Source organism: Podarcis gaigeae (genome assembly GCF_964106915.1).
Source record: "Podarcis gaigeae genome assembly, chromosome: 11".
NCBI lineage: Eukaryota > Metazoa > Chordata > Lepidosauria > Squamata > Lacertidae > Podarcis > Podarcis gaigeae.
The window spans coordinates 36,481,237-36,498,358 of record NC_139687.1 but is presented as its reverse complement, the minus strand read 5'-3'; the positions used below and the strand labels follow the sequence as shown (position 1 = coordinate 36,498,358).

General features: G+C 38.6%; 1 protein-coding gene across 2 annotated transcripts in view; it reads right to left on the bottom strand.

Moving 5' to 3' along the window:
- The window catches only part of AGGF1 (angiogenic factor with G-patch and FHA domains 1), a 34,627-nt gene that overhangs the window by 14,732 nt on the left and 2,773 nt on the right, over positions 1-17,122 (bottom strand). The window contains exons 3-10 of one of the 2 annotated variants that reach the window (XM_083703208.1): positions 16,080-16,279; positions 14,925-15,071; positions 13,015-13,203; positions 10,416-10,485; positions 4,327-4,438; positions 3,544-3,595; positions 3,325-3,426; positions 2,934-3,099 (exon numbers count right to left, since the gene is read on the bottom strand). In XM_083703208.1, coding sequence (XP_083559334.1) covers positions 2,934-3,099; positions 3,325-3,426; positions 3,544-3,595; positions 4,327-4,438; positions 10,416-10,485; positions 13,015-13,203; positions 14,925-15,071; positions 16,080-16,279 — 1,038 coding nt within the window. Of the gene's footprint in view, positions 1-2,933; positions 3,100-3,324; positions 3,427-3,543; positions 3,596-4,326; positions 4,439-5,850; positions 6,194-10,415; positions 10,486-13,014; positions 13,204-14,924; positions 15,072-16,079; positions 16,280-17,122 lie in introns of both variants that reach the window. The other variant, XM_083703207.1, reaches the window with a different exon arrangement.

Here is a 17,122-nt window from a genome sequence, read left to right as displayed (position 1 = left end):
ACAGGTACCAGGTGAAGACTATCACGAGACCTACTCACCCACCGTGAGGTATGAGAGCATTAGGCTTATGCTCAAGCTAGCTGCAGAAGAGAATCTACACATTAGTCACCATGATGTGAATACAGCTTTTCTGTACGGATCTCTAGATGAATCACTTTATATGCTTCCACCTGATGGCGTACAGGTAAAACAGGGATTTGTTTGTGCTCTGAAGAAGTCCCTTTATGGTCTCAAACAAAGTGCACGGTGTTGGCACACAAAACTCACTGAAGTATTGTTTTCTCTAGGTTTTAAGCAAGGGAAAGCTGATCCATGTGTATTTGTCAAAGAGGAGGGGCAAAAGAAACTGTATTGTTTGTTTTATGTTGATGATCTTTTATTCTTTTGGAAGGATATCACAGTGTACAATAATGCCCTAGCTCAATTGAAAGAGCACTTTGACATGAAAGATCTTGGTGAGGTAAACAACTACCTATCTCTGGAAATAGAGAGAGATCAAGATGGTAACATTCTAGTACACCAGTCACGTAAAATTGCTGATGTGTTAAGCAAACTAAACCTGATGGATGCTAACCCTGTAGACACACCGATGACAACAGGTTATCAGGTAGATGACACTGGAGAAGCATTTTCTGATACTACACTGTACAGAAGTGTGCTAGGCAAGCTAAACTTCATTGCCAGATGTTCAAGACCTGACATTGCTGTTAGCTGTAATTTGCTAAGCAGACAAGTCAACAATCCTACTGTTAAGGATTGGAAAGCTCTGAAACGCATAGCGCGGTATTTGAAAGGCACTATGCATTACAGACTGAGATTTAACAATCAGAAGTCTGGTGGTCTTGAGATATTTGCAGATGCAAGTTTTGGAAGTGACACTACAGACAGGAAAAGTACGTCTGGAGTTTGCTATAAGTACAATCAGGGTCTATTTGATTGGTCATGCAAGAAGCAAACAACAGTTAGCTTAAGTACTTGTGAAGCTGAACTGAATGCACTGTCTTATTCACTTAAGGATTGTGAATGGTTGTTACAATTGTGCAAAGACATAAAAATTCCTGTCAAATGTCCAATCCAGGTTTACCAGGACAACAAAGCATGTTTGGCTTTGCTGAATTCTGAAGGTTGTAAGCAAAGCACGAAGCACTTGCAATTGAAGTTGCAACATGCTAGGGAACGTATTCAAAAGGGACTCGTAACGGTGTCCTATATGCCAGGTAATGAAATTCCTGCTGATGTATTGTCCAAGATTGTATCAAGGGATCAACACTGTACCTATGTGCAGAAGTTGGGTTTGTACTGATATTGTACGAACACGCTGCCCAGTGATGTTCACAGAAAGGGGGAGGATGTTGGTTTCTGCTTCCTTCACTGAGCAGCGAAGTGCTTGTCACAAGACAATGTTTACATTCCACAGTCAAATGCTGTTGGGTTTTCTCACGGGAAAGGAGACTGGATGTGACGTACACTGGTTTCCTGTTTTTCACTGTTCTTTGCAGTTCAGTGTGTTTCTCTCCGTGCTTTAGAGGAGAGAGGATGCCTTTCTCTGCTCCCGCAGAGGGAAGATGTTTTTCTGTAAATTACCAGCTTTGAAGTGTAAATAAAGTAATATAGAGCATGTTGGCACGTACTTTTCATCATTCCGCTGTGCACTGGACACTGCTTATCTCCAACAGGCACAACAGCACTTTCAAAATATCTTATTGGCCATTTGAATTCAACTTCTAGGCATACCATGGATTCCCTATTATCTAAATTGGATGAGGAACCTTTCTAAATCTGAGGGCCATGTTCACTCACAGGTAACCTTCAAGGGGCTGTGCACTATTGGTGGATGTGGCCACACACACATGGCTCTCCAGCCTTCCTCCAGGCAAGCAAAGGGTATTATAACAGTTCAAAAATATATTCCAACTTGGTAAGTCTGCACACGAGTGCAGAGCAGGGCCAGTGAGAGATAGGGAGGCCATCTATTTAGCCTCTGAACCTAAAGCTCCTAATGGATTATCTTCTTCAGCTTTGGGGGTTTGCAGTAAGTTTCATGTCAAACTGCCAGTCCCTACACTGCATATTGGGAGGTAGGGCACAGTTGATATATAGCTGTAAGAGTACTACGCTGAAGGTTGTCTGGTATCCTCATTCAGTACTGAGAGGTGTATAAGCCAGTGATTAGTGCTTCCCTTCAAGCTTGCCTTTTCAGGACTAAGTACCTCTCTCCTCCCAGCACAGGAACATAGGAAGCTGTCTTATACAGAGCCAGTCGACTAGCTCATCTAGCTCAGCACTGTCTACACTGACTGGTGATGGCTACCCATGGCTTCAGATGGGACATTCAAAGCTATACTTGGAGATGCTGGGGATTGAACCTGGACCATACAAATCCAAAGTAGGTGCTCTACTGCTGAGCTATGGTCCTGCAAGCACCATGAGATGAAGTTCTCATTGCACTTGGGGCACCAGGAGCAAACTGCAGCTCTTTAATCGTTCCCAGCTGACCTTCACTTCTTTCAGCTGAAATGGGAGTTGCAGAAAAGTAGGATGGGGCTGAATGCTGCCCAGGTAGTTAACCCTTACCTAACCATTCTGAGTATCCAATTGAAAGACGGTGAACTAAAACAAAAGATGAAATTATGAAGTCTGGAAACTTTTGCATCTTAGATTTAGTTTGCTTAATGGAGCCAAGACCACCTTTAGGCTGAAGGCGAATTTATTTTAAAAATGCTTCAGTAGTGTAAAAATAACAAAAACGTGTAGCCTTTTTCCAAGTTAAATGACTTAACTTGGAAAAAGGCTACACGTTTTTGTTATTTTGTTATTTGTTATTTGTTATCTACTTCAACTTGGGATCAATCTTTTTCCTGGAAATTGACAGTACATTAAAAAACACACAAAACAAAACAAAACAAAACCCTCAAGCCATTTTTATCACTTACTTGAAGATGCACTTTTCTTATCAAGGCGAAGATGGGCTCTGACTTGCCCCGGTTCACACCCATCGCAGGTTTCACTCCCAGGGTGTATGTGAAAGGATAAAACAGTTTCCCCAATTTTCACTTCATCACCATGTTCCAGAACATGAGGTTCACTCTTTGTTTTAGGCTATAAGAAAAAAGGGAGGGAAAGCCAGACTGCAGATAAGTGCTGATAAAAGGTTTCTGTACTGCTGCTTCAGAGAGAGATCAAGGGGATCACAAAGTATGTACAAGCAGTAGCAGCATTATGGGGTGGGGGTGGGAAGGGCAGAAAGGATAAAAGGGGAGCGGCAATTTCTAGTGATGGGTAAAGGGTAGACCAGGCAGCAACACCTCTAATGGTTATGCTTACCTGTAAAATTTGATTTCCGTTAACCACAGTACCATTCTGACTGCCTTGATCCACAAGAACGTAACTTTGCAATTCATTATCAAAGTATACTTCTGCGTGAAACTGTTAAAAAAATAAAGTGCTTTAATACAGAGCACATTTCATTAACACAACGTTAGGTTTAAAATGAAATATCTGACGAGTTAAGAGATCTTTTAAAGTCCTTAAAGAGTTAATTACCTTACTAACTCCAACCTCTGGAATCTGCAGTGTATGTTCCATATCTTTTTCTCTGTAAACAGAAGTAACAGTTACAAAGCCCACAAGGAGAAGTACTGTGAAAAGCCGCTTTAAGGACCCAACTGTGCAATCTTATGCTGTAACAGTAAGCAGCAATCTGGCAGGACCTACCATCTATGCTTGCATAGGGCTCTCCTTTTAAATTATATTTTACAGTCCAGTGCCGCAAGTAGTGCTGGGTGGCTGGGTTTAGCCATCACTATAGTTTCTCACTGGAGGGATGCTACATGGGTGGCATTTTAAGAAATTAAAACAGCAGCTAGACTCAGCTAACCAGTGCTGCTTGTAAAGCTCTTCAGACCAAAATGCTAGACTACAAAAACTACAAATTTCTCTTAGTTGGGAAGTCATGCCGTCTTCAAACCAATTTAAATATGTAGTGAATATGGACTTTAGTGGTAGTTTTACCACTGAATGATCTAGTTCAGATGTATTAAAATACTATTTATTGTACTGCACTAATTCCCAATACACAGTATTTTGCCTTTGGCAATACACAAAGTTCAACAGAATTCAATCACCATCCTAGTTTCTTATAGTGAACTGCCATGGTATCTATCCCTGGCATGCTACTATTCTAGGAGTCAAAGAGTATGATGAATTGATTTAAACAGAAAAATTGTGCTGTCTGATTGTAAACTACTCAATTCAATCTGGTTCAATAGAATTGGCAACCTTATCAGCTAACATAAGCATGGATTTCTCTTGCATATTTTGTATTACCTTCCAATTGTGGCAGGTTTGACAGCTGTGATGATATACAGAGATCCCATTTGCAGTACTGGTGATCTAATCACAATCACTCTAATACAAGGGGGCCAAATCTTGTCTCCGCCTAAATCAATAAAAAATAAGCATCAGACAAATCAATGTCATCTTTCCCCAAGCACCCTTGATTTTCAAAAGTAGGGTTAAGACTGTAGGAACATCCTGCTGGATCAGACTGATGCCCCACAGCATCTTATTCTCACAGTGGCCAACCACATGCATATAAGAAGCACTCTCCTGTCCTGCAGTTTCCAGCATCTGTTATTCAGAAGTGTGCTGTCTTTAAACATGGAGGCAGAAATAGCCAGCCTTGTGGCTAGTAACCACTGAGTTCAGCCAGTGCATCAGTTAAACCAAAAAAGGGTTGATGTATCAAAACACTGTAAAAATTAACTGTACAAGCACACCTCGTAGAAAAACTTTTGACTAGCATATTTTCCCAAAGTTGGCCTTTTAAGAGCTCATAAAGATCAACAGCCTGGTTATTCTGTTGTGCCAGGAAGTTTATCTTGGTAATAGACATTTAAATTAAAAAGTAGGCAGCATCAGGATAGTTACAATTATTTTTGCTAGCAGCCAAGGCCAGCAGACAGAACTCCCACTTCTTCTTAGAGTAGAAAGAAGGCTAGTGCTAAATTTCCTAACTGATGCAATGACCATGTGCTGAATTAGTTGAAAGGGGCACTGAAGATAAGTGTTGCCACGAAGGAGACAGAGCTTTTGCAGCAACAGAGGAAGAAGACACTGGGGCTGCTCACAGAATCTGGATATTTAGCCAACTTGAAAACTAAACTACATGACAGCTACTCCAGATGTGAACCTGGATACAGGCTCCAAGATGAAGAGAAAGGTCCTACTACTTGCCACTGTGGGAAGCACAAGGACAAACTAATAACCAGTGCTTGCCAAGTGGTATTTAATGATACCAACAAAAGAACGAAGGGCACCTAGACTCCTATATACAGGGGACACTGTATTGCTCCCAGTATCTGGAATATTCCTGGACCAAAAAGAACAAAACTGTTTCAGGGTGTCTGTTTCAGAAGCAATGCCATATAAACAGCTTCTTAACCAACCAGCTATGCAGGTGTACATTTTTATACACACCACGAATAAGAGTAAGCATCTGAGTAAGCATCTGAAGAAAAACACTAATTTCTGAACATAACATTAGTGTCCCTCCACTTTACACATACAATATTTTCAAGTAAGAAGTCTAAATAGATCCATGTAAGCAGCGACGTCATGAAGTATCTTCATCTGACAGCTTTTATAGTGATAAAATACAGCTTTTACAGTTATCTATACTTAGTTGCAACATTTGAAAACTAGAAACAGAGATCATATCAAGACAACTTTTGCCATTTTGCTGAAGATCTATAGCATTCAAACTTGTAGGTTTCAATTTTTGATATCCATTTTTGCTTGTTCCCCAAACTATAAATATTTAAGGATACTTTGTAAAAAACCAGGATTCACCTTCACTGTCAGTGTCTTCTGAATTTACAGTTTCTTCACTTGTTACTTCATCTTCACTGCTATATTCCTCCTCTTCAGAGTCTGTAATTTCCCCTTCTTCAGGCTCACTCTCTGTCTCTGTTTTACTGTCCTCTACCACAGCAGTACACTGTGTGTTCTCAAAACGTAAACTGGCGCCAGTTGTGGTAATTGATTCTTTGGCTGATAGGCTGTTTCTTGTATCAGTGTCCACCTTAGCCTTTTTCAGATTTGGACCTTTGTCTTCTTCTGGAGAACTTAGCTCATTGGTGGTAAAAAGGCAATTCAGATTGCTGGATGATTTTTGCTCATCTGTTTTCAAGTCCTGAAGAAGATTGAATGAAAATAAAACTTGAGGAATGATAATAACGTTGTTCTTTTAATGACTGGATGCAAAATCTGTAAGCAAGCAAGCAAGGTAGCTAGCTAGTAATGGGAAATAGAAAAATCAGTTGGTATCTGATCAATTTTAACCATTCTAAGATATCATGACTAAAGGTCCTCTTCAGTGCTTGGACATTAGAGTTTATAACCAATCTTCAAACCCCTTCACTAACTTTTCAGAGTTCCTGTCTTTACTTTAAAAAATAAAAGGCAACGGATGATATCCATTCTAGACATTCATTTGCGGAGGTTTCTTTATTTTTTCCTCTTTCCCCCTGCCCCAGTTAAAAAACCCTATGTTCCAAACTTCCTTTCTTTGTTCTAAGCTACTTGCTTCAGTGCTCTTGTACGGCACTAGCCAGCAAACCAACCAACTAACCATTATTTTTAGATTGTGACAGGAAACACCGGAGAACAATAACAATATATTTCTCCAAATAGCTGTCCATTCCTTTTCATAGAAGAGCGTGTATGCCTGGCATGGACCTCCAACGTGATGAGCTAGCCAGACAGAAAGCAAGCAGACCAGTTGCTCCTTCAGAATAGTGGATCTGCTGTTGACTTTCCTTGGGCCAGATTTGTTTGGGAGGGAGAAGAGATTGTCAACCTTCTTTTAATTCTTGATCACTGTTCTGTACACAGGGACCTAGCGTTTGAACTAGCTCCTTGATATAGGGAAGTTTTTCATCTTCCCTTCAAATGATGTTCATGAACTATGCAGGCTAGCTCCTCATCTCATAGGAAGATTGTATTTGGGGATCACTTGCTCCTTTCACATGTCTGTACTTTACAAATCCCTAGCCTGCAAAACTAAGTTATACAGTGCTGGCTCAAGGGGCTTAGTGATCTAGCTCAGCCCCAGACATCATGGCATTACACTAGTGTAAATGTTTAGGATAAAAGCATTTCGCTCTCACACACCAACATGTGCAGATTATTTAAACCATTTTTTTTCTTATTCAAAATTAGAAAAAGTACAATACAAGTGTGCTAATATCTGAATCACCCTAGTTTTAAGGTGGGAAATCCACACAACACTTAATACTAAGGTCCTATCACCAATACTCGTCAATATCCTATCAGTAGAAATGTTCCTTTACAGTTCAAACAATGCTCTATGTACAACTATTTGTACACTCTCCCACTGCCACACACTGCAACAGAACTGTAAACACAGCTATCAAATGATTACATTTCTGCAACTGTGAAATATCAACAGGCATATCCAAATAATACACAACACAAACCATCGTTTCACACAATACTGCATTATTTAAGGCCAGCTACTTAATCAATACATTTACTTTTTTCTCTCTCAGCCCAACAGTTTGGTGATAATTCCCAAATGTATCAGCATCAATAACCTGATCTGTACTGGGATGAATGCTACCATTCATCCCAGGCATATAAAACAAAAGCCAGTTACTATCTCTCCTCCATAAGCATGAGATGAACTGAACATCCCTTAGGATAATATGTGTCCTCCTCCCCCCCCCCCCCAAACTAACAAAATGAATTTCACTAGGGACAAATGTATGGTTCTACACTTAGGCAGGAAGAACCAGCTGCACAAATATAAGATATGGGGCACCTGGCTTGCCAGTAGTGCAGGTGAAAAGGATATAGGGGTCTTCGTAGACCATAAGCTTAATCTGAGTCCACACTGTGATGCAGCAGCAAAACCCCCTCACTAATGCTATTCTAGGCTGCATCAACATAGTTTAGTGTTCTGATCAAGGGAAGTCCTCTTCTATTTTGTCTTTGTCAGAGCACATCTGGAATACTGTGTCTAGTTCTGGCCGCCATAATTTAAGAAGGATATTGACAAGCTGGGACACGTGCAGAGGAGGGCAACCAATATGATAAAGGGCCTGGAAACCAAGCCTTATGAGGAATAGTTGAGAGAATTTGGTATGTTTAGCCTGGTGAAGAGGAGACTGAGAGGAGATAGGATAGCCATCTTCAAATATCTAAAGGGTTGTCACATGGAGAAAGCTTGTTCTCTCCTGCTTCAGAGGCTAGGGCCTGAACCGATGCATTCAAGTTACAAGAAAGGAGATTCCGACTAGTGGAACAGATTTCCATGACAGGTGGCGGACTGTCCTTCCTTGGATGTTTTAAAACAGTGTTTGGATGGCCATTTGTCATGTATAATCAAGCTGGGATTCATGCCTTGCAGGCGATTGAACTAGATGACCCTAGGGATTCCTTCCAATTCTACAATTCTATGACTCTATTATTCCTTTTCCTATTTTCCCCTAAGCTTCATTTATTTATTAGATTTCTCTCTCAACATGTCATTCAAGAAACCCAAATATACAATATTTCTCTCTGCTTAACATACAAAAACAAGTAACACTAAAACAAAAAGCACTTCTCATATTCTCAGATAATTAATCTGCCTGCAATATTTCCTGTTAATACAGAAAGGAAAGCAAGCCAAGATTAACAGTGGACTACATGGTAATTAAATATGCCTCTTTAAAAAAATTAAACAATTACAAATATTCTTCTTTAACATTCAGACTTGTAGTAGAATAAATACAACTCATGAACTACCAAGCCATTCTCTAAACTTATTACACACAAAATTTCTCTGAAAATGGAAGTTCAATCAGATATTTGAACGCATTTTAAAACAAAATATATATATTGTTGAGAATGAACAAATAGTCATACATAAGGATAAATGAAGCTTTCTAGATTCATAGAGCTATGGTCCATGTGAGATCTGCTGTGTTAGATGTTTTTGCTGCTGTACTAGGAACAAAATATTTTGGAAAAAACTTATCCAAGTAGTTCTAAGAGATGGACTTGTACAGATTTTTGCTACAAGCAGATGATGGCTAATATGTCCAATACAGTTTGCCATTTGAAAACCCCCAATGCATAATGTGCCTGCCATCCCTGCACTAGCCTATTTTGCTTGCTGCTCCACTTCATCATTCCTGCTGCAAGCACCACAGTCATTTCCCAATTGTAGCAAAATCTGAAGTGAAAGAGAATTTGCAACCCCTGTGGAGTGGCATTTCATTTCGAAATGGTGAATATATAGAGAAAAAGAAGTGCATGTAGCTAGGGAAACAGGAGCATGTAAGCAACTGGGGAAGGTGAACAGTTAAGAGGAGCCTGTGTGAGTGGTAAAGAGGGCCATTCTCCCCACATTATTTCAAGCAAAGTGGACTCATTTAAATCAAAGCGCTTTAAATTATGCAAATTGCCAAGAAAAAGATATAAATTTAAATAAAGATTCCCATTTAAAATGCACATATTTCCTTAAAAAATGCCGAGCAAGCATTCCTTCTATCTTCTGTTTCCCACAGTTAAATGATACTGGTGTGCAACTAAATAAGTCTTTATGTAATCTAAAGGAATAATATAAAACCACTGGCCATGTGCTCCACACATCTCTCGTACTGTAGAATTATGTCTATTTATAGATAAGGCATGTCTGCATGCAAGGATACTAATGGAGATCACTTACTTGAAGGCTAAGGCTTCCATCCTATGTACCCTTATTTGGAAACAAGTCCCAATGAATGAAGTGAAATTTACATCTGAACCAGCATGTATAAGATGGGCTGCAACAAGTATCAAGAACTTTTCAGTTTTGCCTCTGGGCAAAATAGTCTTTCCTCATCTGTTTAGTTGGTAGAACCAAAAATATTAAGTTTCTTCACTGAAGACACTGCAGAGCTCAGGATGAGATCATAAGGACTCAGTAGTGCATCTTGGTGAAATAACGGATGGTAATTCCACCTAGATACTGTGATGCCTTGCTAGTTCCTGACTCCAAGAATATAAATACATGACCTGTCTGATGACTGAAGATGTGTTTCCTGCACTTCTCTTATTACGAAGAAATAGAACCCTGCATAAGAGGGCCATAAATCCAATTTTATGAGATTATATGTTTAGATTTATTTCATTTTATACGGTTATTTTAATAAACCTACTATACCTGAAACTTAACTTAAAACAAATAAATCATTGATTGTTATTTAGCATGTCTAAGGCAGAAAGAACCCCTATTTAATCACAGCATATGTGTGTAAATTAGAATTGATCTTAAATTATATCTTCATGTAATTAATTTTTTTAACGGTGCTTTAAGATCAACTTTAAACATCGTCAGACTGATGCGTTTGGTATCATAACTCTACCTTCACTAGAAGTTGCCAATCCAGAAGATGAAATCTTCAGATTAGCCATGGTTTCTGTCAACTGATGTACCTAAAGATGAACAGTAGCAAACAGTAAACAATACAGTGCAAAAATGAAGTATGTGTTGAGAGTACTATGGAAATATATTACCTCTGGACAAATTGCTTCCAAATTCTGCATATTTCAATTTCCTTAACACAACAAAAAGATCAAATGCTACCATGTCCTTCTCTTACACATGTATGCATGGAAGGTACAAAGCTACAGAAACATGATATACTTTGCAGCCAGGACATTTTCAGTTTTAAGACTTATGCACAGATGCAGAAATTCAGAAGTCTATCCCAACACAAAGCCACAAGGGTGTCCTTGAGGCAGATGTGGTAGCTATCTCCTTACTCAGTGCAACAGCAATTACTGGCAGTATGTGATCCCCACCTAGGGGACATGTAGAGAACATCAGCAGAGAGGGTGACTTCTTGCATCCTCCAGTACACTGCTGCCTGGAAATTAACTGCTGACTCTCCCCATTTTCTAGACACCTGCTCAAACCCTGGCTTCAAGGTTCAGTAAATCACTGTTTGCATCATTACAGCTAAGCCCTTTGCCAACATCACGGCACCAACAGTATCACACAGCCTTCCTGCTTTTCAGCTTGAAGATGGGAAATGAGCTGCAGCAATGGTGTGCTGAAGTTTAACAGTTACCCAATATAGCCCACTGCTCAGTATAAAATGTTGTATCACTTTGGTGAGTGGCAAGTGTTGCAAGTGAAAGGAGTCAAAATATTACCATTGCCATGCGATCTAAGAGATCCACGGATTGGTTTGGCAGCCAATCATTTCTAAGCAGCCAGCTTTAAGGTCTAAATAGAATATTATACTCAGCACCCGCTGCTGACATACATTCCTGTCAAAAAGAGATTCAGGGTATCTCCCCAACAACTGGTATGCTGCCTTTAATTCTGGAGGTAGAATAGAGCCACCATGTGGCTTTTATTGCATGCTGAAGATGCATCTCTTTACCCTGGTCTTTGACAACTGAGATATATGTCAAAGACCTAACTTTTTAATTCATTCTAAACTCTATTTTTGGTTCTGCATTTTGTATTGGGTTTACGTGGTTTAAAAATTCATCTTTTGTTTTCCTGTAACTCACCCTAGGACCTCATGTCAGTCTGGAAAGCTTAAAAATGCTTATCAACTGGTAGGCAAGGCTAGTCTAGAATAGGCCTGCAGAGGAGTTGAGGGGGACAGTTTTATTTTCCTCTCTTCTGATATTGTTATCTGTTCCATTTCTCCCATTCTCCTCCCTCCTCTGAGAAAATGAGCAAACGGCAGTGGATGAAGAAATTCATAGTTACAATAAAATTATCTATCAACTTAATCAGCCTGTACAAGCCTTTTCTCCCCTCACCCACCAACTTCCCTCTTTAACGTATTGAGTAAATGTAAGTACCCTTAACAGCACAATCCAGAAACAAGTCCCACAGAGTTCAGTGAGGTTTACACTGAAGTAACTGAGAAAAGGATGGAGAAAGGAGCTCAAGTTGACACAGCTTGATTTTGACCAGCCAGCAACTTACAGATCCTGCCTGCTCTCATGCACAATAAAAGAAAGCGGAAAGATAAGAAAAATACATCACTCAGTCATGAGACACAACTAAACTGAAGAGAAGTGTACTTTGCTGCATGGGAACCATTTTCTCATACAGCATCAGAGTAGTTTGCTGGTTTTTTAAATATCTGGTCTGTAGAGGTGAAGACAAATCACTTCTATCTACAGTTATAGAACCTAACAGCATTGGCAGCTGGATGTACCACGGGCTGATAGCCATTTATCAATTCAATCTTTCTGTTTAGTTAAGCCTGGCTTCCTAGAGTGGCACTTTATCCACTCAGTCTGATTTTCTAGAAGAAGAGTTTGGATTTGATATCCCACTTTATCACTACCCGAAGGAGTCTCAAAGCGGCTAACATTCTCCTTTCCCTTCCTCCCCCACAACAAACACTCTGTGAGGTGAGTGGGGCTGAGAGACTTCAAAGAAGTGTAACTGGCCCAAGGTCACCCAGCAGCTGCATGTGGAGGAGCGGAGACGCGAACCCGGTTCCCCGGATTACGAGACTACCGCTCTTAACCACTACACCTATTCTCTAAGGCATGTATATTTGGGATGGACACAGTTAACTGGGAATAGGTTAAGCATAGGGAAAGAGGGAGGATTGTTCTGTTTGGCAAGATGAAATATATACACTGATAGAACATTAAATGCAGCACAAAGTTGTATTCCTTCCTAAGAATGTATTAATGACCAATTTTTAGAAATTGTTTTACCAAATTATAATGGATATAGTAACTAACTGCTACAAATTTTATTTCTCACATCATGCATAATCCATTTATATAGTACAAATCAATCCCCATGTAGAAAATAAGAGAATTTTACTGTCATTCTGAGCCATTTAGAATGCATACTGTATAAACTTTTCTCTTAAACATGTTCCATACTTACCTGACCTTAGAAAGATGCTAATTTTGATAAAAATGCATCATCAATCACATTTTTATTTACTAAAATGTAATTTGTTGTGAAGATACCTTAAGCTCATTCGCCCTAGGCCATTCTGCATCTTTCCTCTTCTTTTTGCCTTTCCTGTCTTTGCTATACTGAGCAGTTGCTGTTTCATAAGACTGTAGATCCACTCGTGAATGGAACTGATATCGGCCACTTTCAACATCACAATAGTAATAAATTCCAGTATTTGGATCATAATATAGTTGGTTTTCCTTTAATGAAACAAGAACAGTAAATCACTTAAAATTAAATAAAGCAGGTTGTATACTAACATAGCAAAATCATAAATTAAAATATGGAAAAGCTTAGAAAGGGAACAGTAAATTAGCAGGAACAAAAGCAAATTTAAATCAGCAATGGCTACAAAGGCTTCAGTATATCAACTATATATTCAACTAAATCCTTGCATGGGTAGAACTTCTTCCATTTGCACAACATGACTTCTCCCATATCCACACCATTCCCCTATTTGTTCTTCAGGGTTGGGGAAACACTCAGAACAAATTCAGGGGACATGCAGGCAAATAGAGAATAGTCCCATTGTGCAAGTCAAATTTGTTCTGCTCACATAAGGATTTACTTAGCACCACGTCGAATACAACCTTGAGAATTTAACAATCCTATAGATATGCATATCCATTTAAAAGAATGGCAAACTCTGTATTCCAGGCCATCAAGATAATTAAAATATATAGGTAAGCAAGACTATTGAATAACTTCTGGCATGCATAAATTTCTTCCGCTTCAGCTCAACTACAAAACTACCTCCGGCAAAAGGATGGAAGGATGAATTTAAAAACAAGATGAATGTGTTTAAATCACACTAATCCAAGCACAGAAACATGTCTAACTTTAAACAATGCTTCAGTCAACCCAGACTTTGAGAATGAAAAACAATGCATATTTTAAAAATGTGTGAAGGGTAATCTTTAACTTACTGTAATTGACTTACAAGGGATTCAAAAATGGACATACAAATACCATCTTATTCATTCATTAATTAGTCTCATATTAGAAGGGCTAGGTATAAATGGCTGTGATTGATTCACTGTGCATAAGTGCAGATCTGCTAATTCATATATACAGGGTGGCCCAAAAGTAGGTACACAGAAACAGGTAAACAGTTGAATCAGTGACATTAATCACAACAGATTATATTGGTACATATAACTGACACACAACAAAGTGGCAGTTAAATTTCAGGCTGGCAGTTGGAAATAACAGTGGAGTCAGATAAAAGGATTAGCTTTCTTTACTGATATTGTGAATTTTGACAGTGAACTTGAGTCAAGAACAAAGATAGTGGGCCACCCTGCAAACACGTACAACTGCAGATACCATTTGCCTATGATCAACACATTTTGAATGAGCTGCATCATTCCAAAATATATTGCTCGCTGCTTTGTGGAATAGGAGGCATACAATTAGGTGTGTACTGGATTCTAACACACACACCAAACCAAGTTGGGATGCCTCAGAAGGATTTTGGAGTTGCACAAGGGGAAGTGGGATTTATACAAAGCTCTGCAAATCAAATCAAATCTAAGCACTTTGTGCTGCCTTGGCAAACCAGACATTAAAAACATGCAGCAGACAAGTGTCTGCTAAGGAAAACACAATGGTTTTTGGAGGGGTGGGGAAGGCATGGAACAACTTTATAAGATCAATATCTACCGGTAGTTTAAGGAAAACTGCAGGATCAGGAGATGGGAGAGCTCCTTTGTGACATACAGGTCATATTTGTAATCAGAGTGAATGATTTTGGCATTTACATGAACGTTACCTATTACATTAAGAAAAAGCTATTCACAGCCAAGAAAATATTTTTCAGGAGAACAACTATCAACAAATCCATTATTAGTTTTAAATTGTTATTTATACTGAGGAGTATGAGATCATTTTATATGAAGTAAGCAACAAATCAAATATTTACCGAGTTATAATAGAATCCAGTGCTGTGGTCATAATATAATCCGGTGGTTTCATCATATATAAATCCTGTTTGTGACACAGCAGCCTCTGCAGCAGCCCTCAAGTTTTCTGCTAATGTACCTTCTGTTAATAGAGGCTCTTCTGGTTTCTAAGATTATGAAAGACAACATAAAGAGGATATTTATGTAGCACTTTGAAACACACAGTCTTAATTTTGTTTCTACCCATAGCAACCCTGAGGTACACTGCTATTATATCATCCCACGGATGGGGAATAGAAGCTCAAAATAGTGAACTGCTCAAAAAAAGTCCCTGACTAAGCCAACATCCAATTTCGGCTCTAACACTATCCACTGGAATATACTGGTTTATATAAATAGGTAATCCTACTTAGGTTTTCCCCACATTGTAAATTATAAGGGTAAAAGTCAATCAAATGTGAGTATCATTCCATTTGTTTTAATCATTCCATTTGCACTGTTCTACATGAAAGTTAATGCAGTTAAGGAATCACATTAATAAAGCTAGTTCTTGTACAAAAAGAGTTACTGATTTAACTGAGGTTCTAGTTATAAAGCAGAACAAAGCATACTTTGTATGTATACAGCACTTAATACCAAGTCATTAAGAAATAAAAATCCAACAATTGAAACTAGATTGGTTGTTTCTGAACACAATCCTCTGCATAAAGATAGTAGCAATCATTTGTGCTGTGGGAAAACCAAGGGAACCAAATCAAAGGATCTTGAGAAGAAGAGTTTGGATTTGATATCCCGCTTTATCACTACCCGAAGGAGTCTCAAAGCGGCTAACATTCTCTTTTCTCTTCCTCTCCCACAACAAACACTGTGAGGTGAGTGGAGAAGTGTGACTAGCCCAAGGTCACCCAGAAGCTGCATGTGGAGGAGTGGGGACGCGAACCCGGTTCCCCAGATTACGATTCTACCGCTCTTAACCACTACACCACACTGGCTCTTAAGGACAGGGAATGGCTTTGTTCTCTAGTGATAGTACGTATATGAAACCCACTCTAGTTGTTTTAAACCATTTTTAATGCTGTGTTTACATTGCTATGGCTTGCCCTTGGACTTCCTGATGAAGAGTGGGTAATAATTCTAATAATACTACTAGAAAAGTTGAGAAACACTCAGCTCACCTGCATGTTATGAACCACAGCATCCTGTTCTCCAACCTCGCAATGCTCTGTGCCATTAACATCTGGCTGATCACCTAATTGTAACTGATCTGCACAATCAGAGTTTGATCCTTCATTATCATAACTTGGCTGTATTTGTGCTCCATTTAGCTCATGAGGATCAGAACTATTATAATAATAATTATGAAAATAGTAATAGCCTGCAAAAAGTTAGGAAATAAATGTATTAGCAATGCTGTTTTGATTTGATATTGTACAGTACAGTATGTGGAAGTTGGATTTATAACTGTACATCTTATCTATATTTGTCAAGCATGCCAAAAGGATAACAAAACCTTACAATTCATATTTTTTTACAACTGCTTAGATATATATATTTTAATATATTAAGTAGTTTATAAATTAAATAATCAAAAATCAAATCAAATATTTACATATGCTTAACTTTGCACTTCTTGCAAGTAATGCTATTGTTACTTTCATCAACAGCTAAATCCCCACAGAAGATTAAGCACCACCAACTTAGGATTTATATAAGCATCTTTGCCTCAAAGGTCATGCAAATAATAATGTTGTCTAGAAATTCCAAAGTAGATGAGATAATGACGCAAGGCAACCAAGCCTTTTAAAAAAAGGGATTTCCATTTAATGTATATAACTAAATAGCACCAAAGCATGTCAGGATTTATTTTTTTAAGTGTAAAGAATTTGGATTAACACTTCCCCATCTGTTTGGTGACACACAAATGAGACCTACAACTGAGTCAGGAGTTTGCATAAAGGGGATGTTTTTGTATTTGCTGAAGGATGTAAGCTGCCTTAAGTATTTCTTTAGAGACCGAAAAAATATGGGTATAAAATGATCCAAAATAAATCAACCAACCAAGTAATTTATATCTGTAATATAAATTGGAAAAGTTTTAAAATACAAATAGATACACCTGGAATTTACCTCTTTTTAAGGTGGAAAAATCCACCTCTTTTTTTATTTAATTAAAACTCCTTTCACTTTTTTCAAACAATGGAATTAATGCAATGGACAG